General features: G+C 30.4%; 2 protein-coding genes across 2 annotated transcripts; both read left to right on the top strand.

Annotated features, from left to right (window-relative positions):
• Window positions 1-799: 799 nt before the first annotated feature.
• On the top strand, window positions 800-1225 carry LOC146917811 (disease resistance protein Roq1-like). Its single transcript, XM_085721939.1, has one exon. The coding sequence runs from the start codon at window positions 800-802 to the stop codon at window positions 1223-1225; it is 426 nt and encodes a 141-aa protein (XP_085578065.1).
• Window positions 1226-10921: 9696 nt separating this feature from the next.
• Window positions 10922-11612, top strand: LOC146917810 (toll/interleukin-1 receptor-like protein). Its single transcript, XM_085721937.1, has one exon. The coding sequence runs from the start codon at window positions 10974-10976 to the stop codon at window positions 11610-11612; it is 639 nt and encodes a 212-aa protein (XP_085578063.1). The 5' UTR covers window positions 10922-10973.
• Window positions 11613-13168: the final 1556 nt, after the last annotated feature.

Here is a 13168-nt window from a genome sequence, read left to right as displayed (position 1 = left end):
TGTTAACCATGTAATGAATTAAAATAAGGGTAATGTTAACCAGTGTCCCCCAGCACTGATTAAGGAAGCAAATATAGGAACATCACATTAGAATTTGTGCAGTCAACTCATTAAAAGTCAAAAAGTATTTCTTTTAATTTAAAACTTTCTTTGTTTGGTTTCCTTAACCAGTGCCCCAGAGGCACCGGTTAACATAACCCTTAAAATAAACACATACTAAACTGAACTAACCATAGTAACCATAAGTTTATATTCAATGAACAGTACCATATGATATGCCATATCTTCTCTTCTTGCCAAACGGGGTGAACAGTCAATAATATGCTGTGATGTATTTATTTGTGTCAAAAGGATTGGGTTTGTGTGTAGTCACGTCATGGACTCATGCAAGCCATAATGAAACGGTCTAATTGAGATCGGATGGTTCAAATTTTAAGTTGTTAATTTTGAATTTTCAAAAAATAAAATATGCTATTTTTCAGAACCGTCTGATCTTGATCTGGCACACACATATCATCTAAGTGCATGAGTACTCTGAATCCGAATTTGTGTCCAAATGGTATTTCAGTGATAAAAAAGTGTTAAAAAAATCCTCTCCAAAAGGTCCACTAAGATGACTTCATTTCTAATATTGGGCAGGCATGGATATTAATACGAGTTAATTAATAAGATTGTTAGAGAAGTCTCAAGAGTGATCCAACCTTTTTCCTTATATATTCCTGATGACCTATTTGGGTTGGAGGCCCAAAAACAAGAAGTATTATTGCTTTTGAATGTTGGGTCTGATTATAATGTCTATATGGTTGGAATCCACGGAAACAGTGGAATAGGGAAAACAACCCTTGCTCAAGTAGTTTATAATTCAATTGTGGATCAATTTGATGGTTCGTGTTATCTTCAAGATGTAAGAGGAAATCATGAGAAAAAGGGGTTGATACATCTTCAAAATACCCTTCTTTCTGAAATATTTGAAGAAAATAAAATTGTGGTAACAAGTGTTAATGATGGAATTAAAGAACTTCGAGTTAGGTTGAAACCAAAGAAGGTTCTTTTGTTTCTTGACAATGTTGACAAGTTGGATCAATTACGCGCTATTGTTGGAGAACCCGAATGGTTTCGTTGTGGAAGTAGAGCTATCATCACGACCCGTAACACACAAGTGCTAAGAAGTCATGGGATTGAAAGAACATACGAGGTGAAAGAGTTGAACCAGAAAGATGCTTGATGACAGTAGTCATTACATTATTTTTATAGTCTTTTTATGATATTTTTATGGCATTTAAAGAGTCAATTGCTTGTGGTTAAATCAACTCAAGATTCATAAAAGAGAAGTTTTGCACAAATTGGAGAAGAATGCAAGAATTTAGCTACTGGAGAAATCATGCCATGATGGACCTGAATCGTGGCACGTTTGAAGCGTGGAATTTACCTGAAGATGCTGAAAAAATCGTGGCACAATGGATGTGTAACGTGCCACGATGGTTGAGTAAATTTGCTGCCACATAGGATTAATGAGCAAATCGTGCCACAATGGTTTCGAAATGTGGCACAATGGTGGGCTTATCTGATTGTTTAGTTATGAGTAGCTATACTCTTAGATTGATTAAGCCATGAGATGAATCTTTGTGATCTGTGAGCATGTAATTTGTTAAGAACTCTCTTTAACATCAATGCAAACCTAGTCTTTATTCAGAGTTATTTGTGCTTAATGCTTTTCTTATGATTGATTGCATGACTATTAACCCTAGCTTCTTTCAATCACATAAATTGATCTTAGGAATTGAATGACTACTAACCCTAGCTTTTAATCCTGAAATAGTAATTCTGTTTAATTCAACATAGGAACCTAGAGATAGGAAATTGAGGGATGACATATGAATTAACGTTCTGACATCGCTTCCGCGGTTATTCAATCGCTTTAAGAGATTAAAAGGTTATAACTTAGGAAAGGGTTTTGAGTCAAGAGATTGATCAAAACCACTTAGTTAATCCATCTTAAAGCTAGGTTCATTTCTTTGAGAGAGAAGAGAGCCAAATTACTCACAGTGAGCAATAGAGGATTCGAAAGGCTTGATCATCTGTTTTAATCCAATTATCAAACCATTTTATTTACGTTGTTTAAGTTTTATGCTACCAAATCCATCTACCTAGGGCAACCCATAAATTTACTACATTCTTTATTTATAACGATCCATCTGCCTAGGGCAACCCATAAATTTACTACATTCTTTATTTATAACGAACTTGCTAAGTTGAAATTAACAACGGTCCTCGTGGATTCGATCTTTATTACTACTTCGATAGTTTTGGTACACTTGCTAAATATCTATCAAGTTTTTGGCGCCGCTGCCGGGCACTGTTGAATCATTTCAACGAGGCAATTTCGTTATTATTTAGGATTTCTGTCATTTATATTTTTTGTTTATATATTGAAAAAAAATATATTTTGATTTATGCTCTTCGAATATATTTCTTTGTGCTGTGCTACTGAAAGGTTTTTCTGAGTTTTGTAGCAATGTGGGATAGTCGATCATTGATAGATTCTGAAGAGATCGAAATCTTACGTTATGAAAAATTCATGATATCTCTACATATAAAGGATTTGGAAACAAGATTGAGTATGTGTTGCGAATTTTGTGGAGGTTATCATGATGGTTTATTTTGTGAGGAGCAATACATAATTAAAGAAAAAGAGCGTGAGGTGATCAACATCAATTACAATACTCAACTTCAAAATATTCTAGATGATTTCTTGATGTCAAATCAAATTTCATTTGAGAAGTTTGATGTTCAGTGTAGTGATCTTGTTGAGAAAGCATATGAGTGTCAGAAGAATTTGGTTCAGATGGAGACTGTTTGTCAAGATATTATGGTGGAAGAAAATCCACAGGTAAAGAGTATTGGTCTTTTTCTGAAGTTTCAACCAACAAGGGTTAATGAAATAACTCGTGTACAAATGGATGCATGTCCTTCTCTGAGGTGGGAGAGCTTAAATTTAAAAAGGATTAACAGAGAGTGCATGGGAGTGTCTGATTCATTATGCCAAGTTCATGGAATTCCTGTCAAACAAGAGGAAGAAGAAGGGTGATATATTCTTTCTATCATTTTTGCCACCCTAATAGTGGTTGAAGCGTCAAACTCAATGACGTAAAAGAAAGTGCTTGGTGGGAGGCAACCCATCCTTTTTATTATGTTTTTATTTTCAGTATTTTATTTCTATTGTTGAGTCAGACAATTGTTAGTGTGTTTGAATAACTCAATTGTACCCCCTGTTATGTATTGAATTTGTATTTGCTTATTATTGATGAATTTGTTTGTTAGTTAATATTTTACAGTTTAGTAACAAATTCACCGTCATTCATAGTCTGTAAATGTATTGAAGTTGCAAATACATTCATTGTTAGTAATTATATGAATATATTAAATTGAGCAACAAAAGAAATATTCGAATTTGTTTAAAGTCCTTTCCGTTACTTTCTTATCGTTGTGCTATCTCTAAAAAGACCTTCTATTGATTGTAAGATATAGACTTTAGATAATGCGGAATTTTCTGGTAAAAAACTACGGGGGAATTTTCTCGTTAACATTTTTTTTTTTTACAAAGACAAATCAAAGTGAAAATAAACTTGATTAAAACTTAGAGTTAGTCCGTGCTGGTGAGCTTATCTCAATTGGTAAGGACAATAATGCATAATATATGTAAGGTCCGGGATTCAAACCCTGGTAACCACCAAAAAAAAAACTCAGAGTTAGTCTCCAACATATAATATATCACTTTCAAAAATATTACACAAAAACAGATTATTTCGGCCGCGCAACGCACGTGTCTCAATCTAGTTTAAACTTAATTTTCAAGTGTTCGCTTGCATGTAAATTTGACATATGTAATTATTGTTTACCACATCTAAATTTATTGTTAATGAAATTTGTTGATGGTTTATAAGTTTCGACATCTAGTATATCAATTAACCATTCATTAAACGTGATTAAATTAACCATGCATTTGAACTGTGTTCATCAATTAAAAAGTTCTTTAAATTTGATTTGTTCAAATCACGCAATCATTTTTTTTAATGGCAAATGTTAGTAGTTATCTTTTTTAAATTAATATTTATTATTTTGTTCGGATTTCAACCCAAAACTTCCAACTTCTTTCTTTTAGCTCTAAGCAGTCATGTGGGCTACATCATTTTATGTACTACTCATTTTGTGTTAGGAACCCATATTAATTTTACCATATAAGAAAGATAGTGTGAAAGTGTTAGAAAGCTAAGAGTGTGTTGATCGCATTTCTATTATTTTCTATTGCATATGATTGAAAGCTAAGATGTTTAATTTATTCGAATGGATGTTTTTTTAACTTATCCTATTTAATTGTTCAAACAAAAGTTGTTCAAACAAAAGAAACGATGATTTCTCTGATGAAATTTTAGTGTTTAGCCATAGATCACTAGATACAAATTATAGCATATCATCAGTTACAAAGAAGGAACAAGAAATTGTGTACCTTTGAATTAGGTTGATGGAGGATAAATGTAGACAACGCCGACAACTATGAGAGGGATAACTACCCTCATTCCGTCTAGCTCTAGGTTTCACCATGACATTCAGAATAATTAACCGTCTAATGGGATGACGTTTAAATAGCTAAACGGCTGAGGGCAGGGACCTCTCATTGGGCTTATCTAAATGGTCCAACCCATCACGGTCCATTTAGTAACAAAAGCCCAATCACTCAAATTCATCATATAATTAGTGCTTAACACAATAGACCATAATTTATATTATGATATCAACTTATAATAATTGATTATTGTCAATCCATAATTGATTAATTAAATAATTAATCCAACAATCTCCCACTTGGATGACAATACTCAATTACTGAAAGAATAAAAAAATTCACTTGTCATAAAGAATTTAAAATTTAAAATTACATGTATGGTCAAAGCACTAATCATTCAAAAGAGAAGTAAGCTTTAATGCTGCAGAAATTGAATCCGATATGGAAAACAAATCATACAGATCAAAGACTCACTTTTCTAACAAATGATGAATCTATAGTGACACGTTTGAATTAAAAGGAATATGTCACTAAAGAATAGCCCAAGCATTTTAAAAAATGCTATAACAAACTCCCACTAACCCAAAATAACATAGACTTGATCAAATCATTATGAGTTACAATACTCATATATATAAGTCTGTGGTTAGTGGTTCTGCCAATGAGTTTTCAATTCCATAAAAGTCATATATCCACATAGGTATAAGAATAGTAATTACTTATAGGGATAGCCTATAAAGAGAGAGTAATTACATTTAGTCAAAGTCGATAAATGTTCTATGACATTCAATTAATCCAAGTTTTAAAAAAAATGTGACTATGAAAATCCATAAAAGCAAAATAGGAAATTCAATAATCCCCAAATTGGATTAACATAGACACGTAGTTTAAAGAAAAAGATGTGGATTAATGTGGCCACTAGAATGTCAATAACAAAAGAACATTTATGATTATCTCAAATTATAAGTACCACAAGAACACAATATCATACTCGATAGGAGTATTAATATTATACATTGTACTTACTATTTATGACCTCAAAAAATGTGGAATGTTGGTAAAACAGAAGCACAATGTATATTTGCATGTCAAGAAGTTATTGTGCATATTCCAACAAAATTGACTTAAGCATCCAATTATGATGCTCATTGAGATCGATAGAATTTTAACATATATCTCAATATAATAGAATGAGACTAAAGTTTAAAGTCTCTTAAGCTATGCCATATTTTATAGTGTGCACAAGAGTATATGGCGATAACGAGAATAATATTGTGTACACATTTCTCTTGATCTCACATATATATAAACAAGAGTGAGATTTCTCATTTGAGCTCATAATATATAATGGTGTGTACACACTCCCACTGATCCCACATATATATATATAAACAAGAATAAGTGGGATTCTCATTAGTGATCACTGATACAAAAAAATATATTATAATAATGTAATATTCAAAAGTGGGATACTTAATTACCAGTGCAAGATTATCAACATAAGTGGTTATATAATTTTAGCCAATAGAGTTTCATGAACTCAACCACATATTTTGCACATGAGCATAGCAGAATTATTAACATAAGTGGTAACTCAAAGATAATATGAAACCCCATAAATACATATTTTATCAATGGCAGATATTATCAAGAATTGGGTTTCGTAGTTAACCACATATTCTGCATTTAGAATTAAGGAGATTGTAAATTTTCAATTTAAGAAATTTATAACACAAAATCTCCTTTTTCACAATTAAAATTCCAAAGAATTTTATAAATATAGTAACCTCTATACGACAAAATATGATGATTATATAAAAGGTTTATCATCATATGAGTGAGATAAGTCTCTATTATTATAAAATAGGATATGAGACTCTATTCACAATTTTAATAACTCACTCAAAACTCAAATGTTATAATTATACTTACACAAATTTGAGAAAAAACATTAGGTTACAAGCAGCGGAAATACACAAGACTTATATTTTATTATTATTGAGGATATAAGAGAAAATAGTCACAAGCTTTCATAAGTATTAAAGAATAGCAATAGCATAATTAATATCCTCAATATAAGTCTCTATTTCATATCTAAAATATGAAAACAAATAAATATATTTGTTTATGAGATATAGTTAGTTGACATGTAGAATTTTTCTCACTTGTTGAAGAATGATAGTTAAACTATCTTACCCACAAAAGGATGATTATGTTAAGTAATGTCATACCGATAGGGTATGTCCATCACGTTACACAATACATAGCAATGATTCTCCCACTTGATAGAGAATAGACAATGATAGTTGAATTAAAAAGGTTTGAAAGATATTTTAAATAAAATATTCAACTATTTCTCTATCACAAAATGATATGTTAAGTAATGTCACACCGATAGGGTATGTCCGTCACTCACATAACAAAGGGATAATAGCAATCCGATATACTTATATATATATGTATATAAATCACATTTAGGTAGAAATTTAATTCAAAATGTAATAATATTGGATTGCAAAATTTATACAATTTTCTACATGTCTTTTAACAAAGTAACTTACTTATATTAATCTCATTCAAGGATCTTAACGATAATAAGTAAGAACTATATCATCACAATGTACCATTCTTATGTCTTACAAAATTTAAACATTGATAGAGTATTCTAATTATAATTGACATAAGTATAAACATTTCAGGTACATTGAATAATAACAATTATATTAATAACAACACACCGATAGGGTATGACTGTTACCAATATAATGCTAATCTATTTAACAAAATTTGCATAATTGTACCCACGATAGGTGAGATTACAATTATACTTAAATTTACTCAACTTCGGTCATATTCAAATGATAGAAAAATGTGCTTAACAATATTTTAAATTAGCACATCATAAATATGACTTTAGAATTTCTTTTATATGAAGTAGTATAATAACAAAAATTGTTATTTGGAATAGAAGTGTGTCGAATAGTTTTCTAATTTATCCAGAAAAGAACTCTTAGAATAAAATTTTTCAATACTCCCACTATAAATTAGAAAAAACACAAATACAAAATGGAGCATTATAGTAAGAAAATAGTATATAACAACAGAGTTCTGTTTAGAATATTCTAAAAAAGAATTTCACTTCTATATAGGATATCATAATTGCACAACAAAAGAGAAGAAGAACTAAATTTCTTCATATGTGCAATAATAAGCAATAAGTCACAAGAGGATAGAATAATTAAATAACAACTTACCTCGCAGAGTGTGACATTCATCCTTATACTTAGAGCCACTGAATTTTGATGACTTAACGAGAATATCTTATAATATAGTCATCTCAAAAATATTCATCAATAGAGAATAAGCAATTATAAATAAGCATATGTGAGACTCTAATTATAAATCAATATGATTTATATAAGAATTCAGATGTAAGGATGATACATATTTCAAAAATTGCCTCCATTTTTAATAAGTTGTTTTCATAATAGTTAACAGATAAACAACAAGGAACAAGGAGGCTTACAAATTTTAATTCATCATTATAATTTTAGCATAAAAAATGCAATAATGCATTATTTACTATATACAAAAATACATAGTTTAACATAATTGTGATCCAAATATTTAATTGCGACAAGACACACTAATAGTATTTATCACAAAATTTAGAGTAATAAATTACGGGTCTAGATTAGAGAGTATAGCAGAAAGCATAATGTATATTAAAGAGAAATATGTCAATATTATATTCAATTAATATAAATGACATATATATACACAACTCACTATACTCATTTTGAAAACAAAATATTATGAGGACCCTTCAAAACAATTTGTGACAAGAATCAAAGACAAGTGTCTTAGTTTAAATATGTTGCCAAAAGAATGATCAATTAGTGAACTTTGGATCTTTATGCTAAGACAATATGAATTCAAGAATATCTTACATTAGAATATTTATAATGCCAAGAATATTTAAAATCGTAAAATATAAATTAATTATACTTGGCATTAAAATTAACAAAATTGAGCCTTCTATAAATTCACAATAGTAAATATAAGAGAGAATTTTCAAAAACAGTTTAAGCTCAAATATTGAGAATACATGATTTGAAATAAATTATTCTCAATTTAATCGATATATGATCTTTACAAGATTTGACAAAATTTTGAAATCCATGCATCAAAAAATACAATATCAACAATTCTCAAAATATATTAGTTTATACAAGATATTTGAGACAAGAATATAAGACTGAGTCTAAAGATTCTTCACAATACTAACACTTTAAAAGAATAATTTACATAAGTGTTGTATTTTAGACTCAAATCTAAAGAATGCATGATTTCAAAGAACATATGATTCTCATATTAGTATACATCAAATATTTAGATATCTCATAAACTAATTTAAATCCCAATTTTTATGGGCACAGAATAAATCAAATCTTCTTAAGAATATTTTGGGTGGAAGCAAAATTATATTTTTATCCCAAAATAATATAATATTTACTAATTAATTGAGGATGCAAAATTTCTCAGTGACACATTAATCTAAAGTTTAAGAGAGTGAGATTTCTCATGAGTGTGTCAAATAAGAGTAAGGAATATTTCTATAATAGAATATGATATTTTAGAAAACAATTTATTCCCCAAATAATAATATATAATATATCTTTAGCTATATAAAAAAAAATTCCAAAAGTATGCCAAATAACCAGAATATAATAAATAATAAATATTTATCATTAAATAAAATTTTGGAATTTTGATAGTCTCACAATCGCCGTGGCTAAGTTCCTGAATTATTTATTTGAAAAAGGCCAAGTTAAGAAAAAGAATTGGACCGGAGCACCATGAAAGCAATAGGTTTAACCCGGTTTGATTGGTTCCGGATCGGGTAACCTTCGCCCGTATGACTGTAAACGGGTCAATGTTAACCCGCGACGCGACCCGGTTGTTACTGGCGATTTTCGCAGTAAAACGCGACGATTTTGGTACGGATCTTACCGACATTGTGAGAAGAAAAGAACCCATGTATTAATTTTGAGAATTATCGACTTAATTGGTAGCTGAATGAAATTAGGGTTCATCCCAAAATCCAAAACTAGACTGATTCAAATTTCGATTTTATACAGGTTTGGTTCGGAATCGATCAATTAAGAGAAGCCCTTTCACAATTTTTGAATTCAATTACTTGATTTAGAGAGATTTCAAATCGAAATTGTTGGGTTTTCACGAATCCGAAATAAGAAACAATAAACTTGCGGTCGTACAACAGTTGTTGGGTTAAAGGATTTAAACACTTGGATTGTAAACAACAAGTAATCATGCAATTTAACAGTTCAACGTATATCAAACTTTAATCAATATTTTAATGTTAAAATTTGATCTAATAATGATAGGGTCAACATGATTCGACAGCAAGAATAGGATAATAGCCATAACATGTATCTATTGGTGCTCTGATACCAATTGATGAAATTTTAGTGTTTAGCCATAGATCACTAGATACAAATTATAGCATATCATCAGTTACAAAGAAGGAACAAGAAATTGTGTACCTTTGAATTAGGTTGATGGAGGATAAACGTAGACAACGCCGACAACTATGAGAGGGATAACTACCCTCATTCCGTCTAGCTCTAGGTTTCACCATGACATTCAGAATAATTAACCGTCTAATGGGATGACGTTTAAATAGCTAAACGGCTGAGGGCAGGGACCTCTCATTGGGCTTATCTAAATGGTCCAACCCATCACGGTCCATTTAGTAACAAAAGCCCAATCACTCAAATTCATCATATAATTAGTGCTTAACACAATAGACCATAATTTATATTATGATATCAACTTATAATAATTGATTATTGTCAATCCATAATTGATTAATTAAATAATTAATCCAACATTCTCTCCTATTTTGTTTTTTTGCTCATGGACGGCAAAGGAAACTTCATCTTTCTTACCAAATTTATTTATATATTGCGACCGGAAAGTTTCATTGGCTAAACAGTTTTAGTAAACAAATAATAATAGATAAAAACAAATTTAGTGGTTAACCCACGTAATTAATGTATATTTTTTTAGAGGATGATTAATACATATATTAGTTTTTTTTTAAGTATAATACATATATTAGCTGTTGAGTTTAATTCAACACTTTCTGCATATTTATTTCATTAGTCTAACCTTTCTTCATTTGACAGTTCACATGGCTTCGGTCACACGACTATATTTAATTAGTTTTATTATTTTCTTAATTCATGTAATGTAAAGTATGGTATTTCGAATCCTTCATAACTGTTACCAACCCAACACATTCATCACATCCATACTCCATACTCAATACAGATTAACCTTTCTACTCTTCTTTTGTTCAAAAAAAAACCTTTCCACTCTTGTCATGGCTGCGTCACCATCCTCATCATCCATCACGAATGATGGATATGAATACGATGTGTTCCTCAACTTTAGAGGCCCTGATACACGTCGTGATTTTACAGGAAATATTTGGAATGCTTTGCATAACAGGGGGATCCGCACCTTCAGGGACGACTTGGACATTTACAAAGGGAAGAATATCAAGAAATCACTTTTCAAAGCTATTGAAAAATCAAAGGCAGCCATCCTTGTTCTCTCTCCAGATTATGCAACTTCATCCTTTTGTTTAGACGAACTTTGTCATATCCTTAAATGCATAAAGGGAAGGAGTCGATTTGTTTGGCCAATCTTTTATGACGTTGACCCTTCAATTGTGAGATGGTCAGAAAAAGGAACTTATGGAAAAGCAATGGCTAAACATAAGGCGAGCAAATTTTATACCAAAGATAAGTTGCAGGAATGGAAGAATGCTTTGAAGCAAGTGGCTAATTTGTCAGGTGACATTTACAAATGGAAGACAGGGTATGTATGCTCTTATATTTGTTTTTTTTCTAATTTCTGCAATTTGAGATATAATAAATACATAATTGTTCCTTACCGTTCACACGAGAATTACATGGTTAACAACTATATATTTTTTATATTACACGAAAAGTTTTAGCAGTGAATTCCAAATTCGGATTTACACTACCCAATAAAATGATGCACCACGCCTACAAAAAATGTGAACACGAAATTATAAAAAAAAAAAAAAAAAAAAAACAGAAAGAGAAATGAAGCAGAATCAGGGTGCGAGTAGAATACGGTGATACCGTTTTGTTCCGAGAAGGGGCGTTGCCAGGGCCCTAAAATAGGGGTTCAAACTTTTGATTTTTAATTAATAATTATAATAATATTTATAAAAAGGGATAGGATCAAATGACACCAAGATGTCAAATTAAATTTGACACCAAATCCTAGCCATTAATACGGTTTTAATCTAACGGCTCCCATAGACTCATTAAGTGCTCACATGCTTGATCAAGTGACCCACCTTTTATTTTTATAAATAATTAATTCTTTCTTCTTTTGGTTAATTCCTTTCCAAAAATTCTCTGATTCTATTTTTTTTTTTTAAGGATTCTACATGTTTATTCTTAGGGCTCTCTTGCACATGAGTTACCCATATTTCATTACTCCAAAACCTAATTGCCTTTTTTTTTTTTGTTGCTATACCACTATTTTATGCTTCACTTCCCAAGCTATTCAACATCACAACTTCCATCTTCTCTTTTCCTATACTAGTCGAAAACTTAATTTTGTGGCTGCTGTCCGAACTTAATTGTCGTTTTGCTCATCCTATAACAACCTCATTTCTTTAAGTTTATTTCTAGTAACTATTTCTTCGAATCAGAGAATTTTTGGAAAGGAATTAACCAAAAGAAGAAAGAATTAATTATTTCTAAAAATAAAAGGTGGGTCACTTGATCAAGCATGTGAGCACTTAATGAGTTTATGGGAGCCGTTAGATTAAAACCGTATTAATGGCTAGGATTTGGTGTCAAATTTAATTTGACACCTTGGTGTCATTTGATCCTATCCCTTATAAAAATAATACATACTCAAAAAATTATATTGTACTAAAAAAATTACATACATACTCTACAATCATCTTTTACGTGGTTTTATGTTCATTGAATAATCAATTTATTATTAATATTATCGAACACATTTGATTATACAATTTAGTCTTCACAATCTCAATAGCAGAAAGTGATTGTTCAATTGTTGGGGGAACATGTAAAATCGTTGCTAACTTCACAAGTAGACTAATAACGTATAAACATACGCCTTTAAGTTTGAACTAATATTTTTTTTAAAGATCAATTATTCTTATCAAATATGCAAATTCAACACTCACACTCACACTCACACTCACACGCACACATATAAATGATGTAAGTCGTGAGTTTATTAACAAGCATAGCCAACATAGTTGGACAAAATTCATTTGAATAAAACTTTTCAAATTCCATCGAATATGCCTTATCAAAAGCGGATGACAAGTTGGTTTGAAAACAAGTCATACAAATGAACAACTAACCGTTATCTCGGTAAAATTATTTTTTAAGTTCTTCAAGATGCATATGTTTGAAAATATAATTATATTATTACGTTAAAATATAATGATTTTTCTAATAAACTAAACTAATTCATTTAAATTGACATCGGAATAAA

This window comes from Medicago sativa, chromosome 6, assembly GCF_051527215.1.
Source record: "Medicago sativa cultivar Bolivia chromosome 6, Bolivia_mono, whole genome shotgun sequence".
Classification (NCBI taxonomy): Eukaryota; Viridiplantae; Streptophyta; class Magnoliopsida; order Fabales; family Fabaceae; genus Medicago; species Medicago sativa.
Note: the sequence above shows the minus strand (reverse complement) of the source record. Positions and strands in the feature narration are given on the sequence as shown.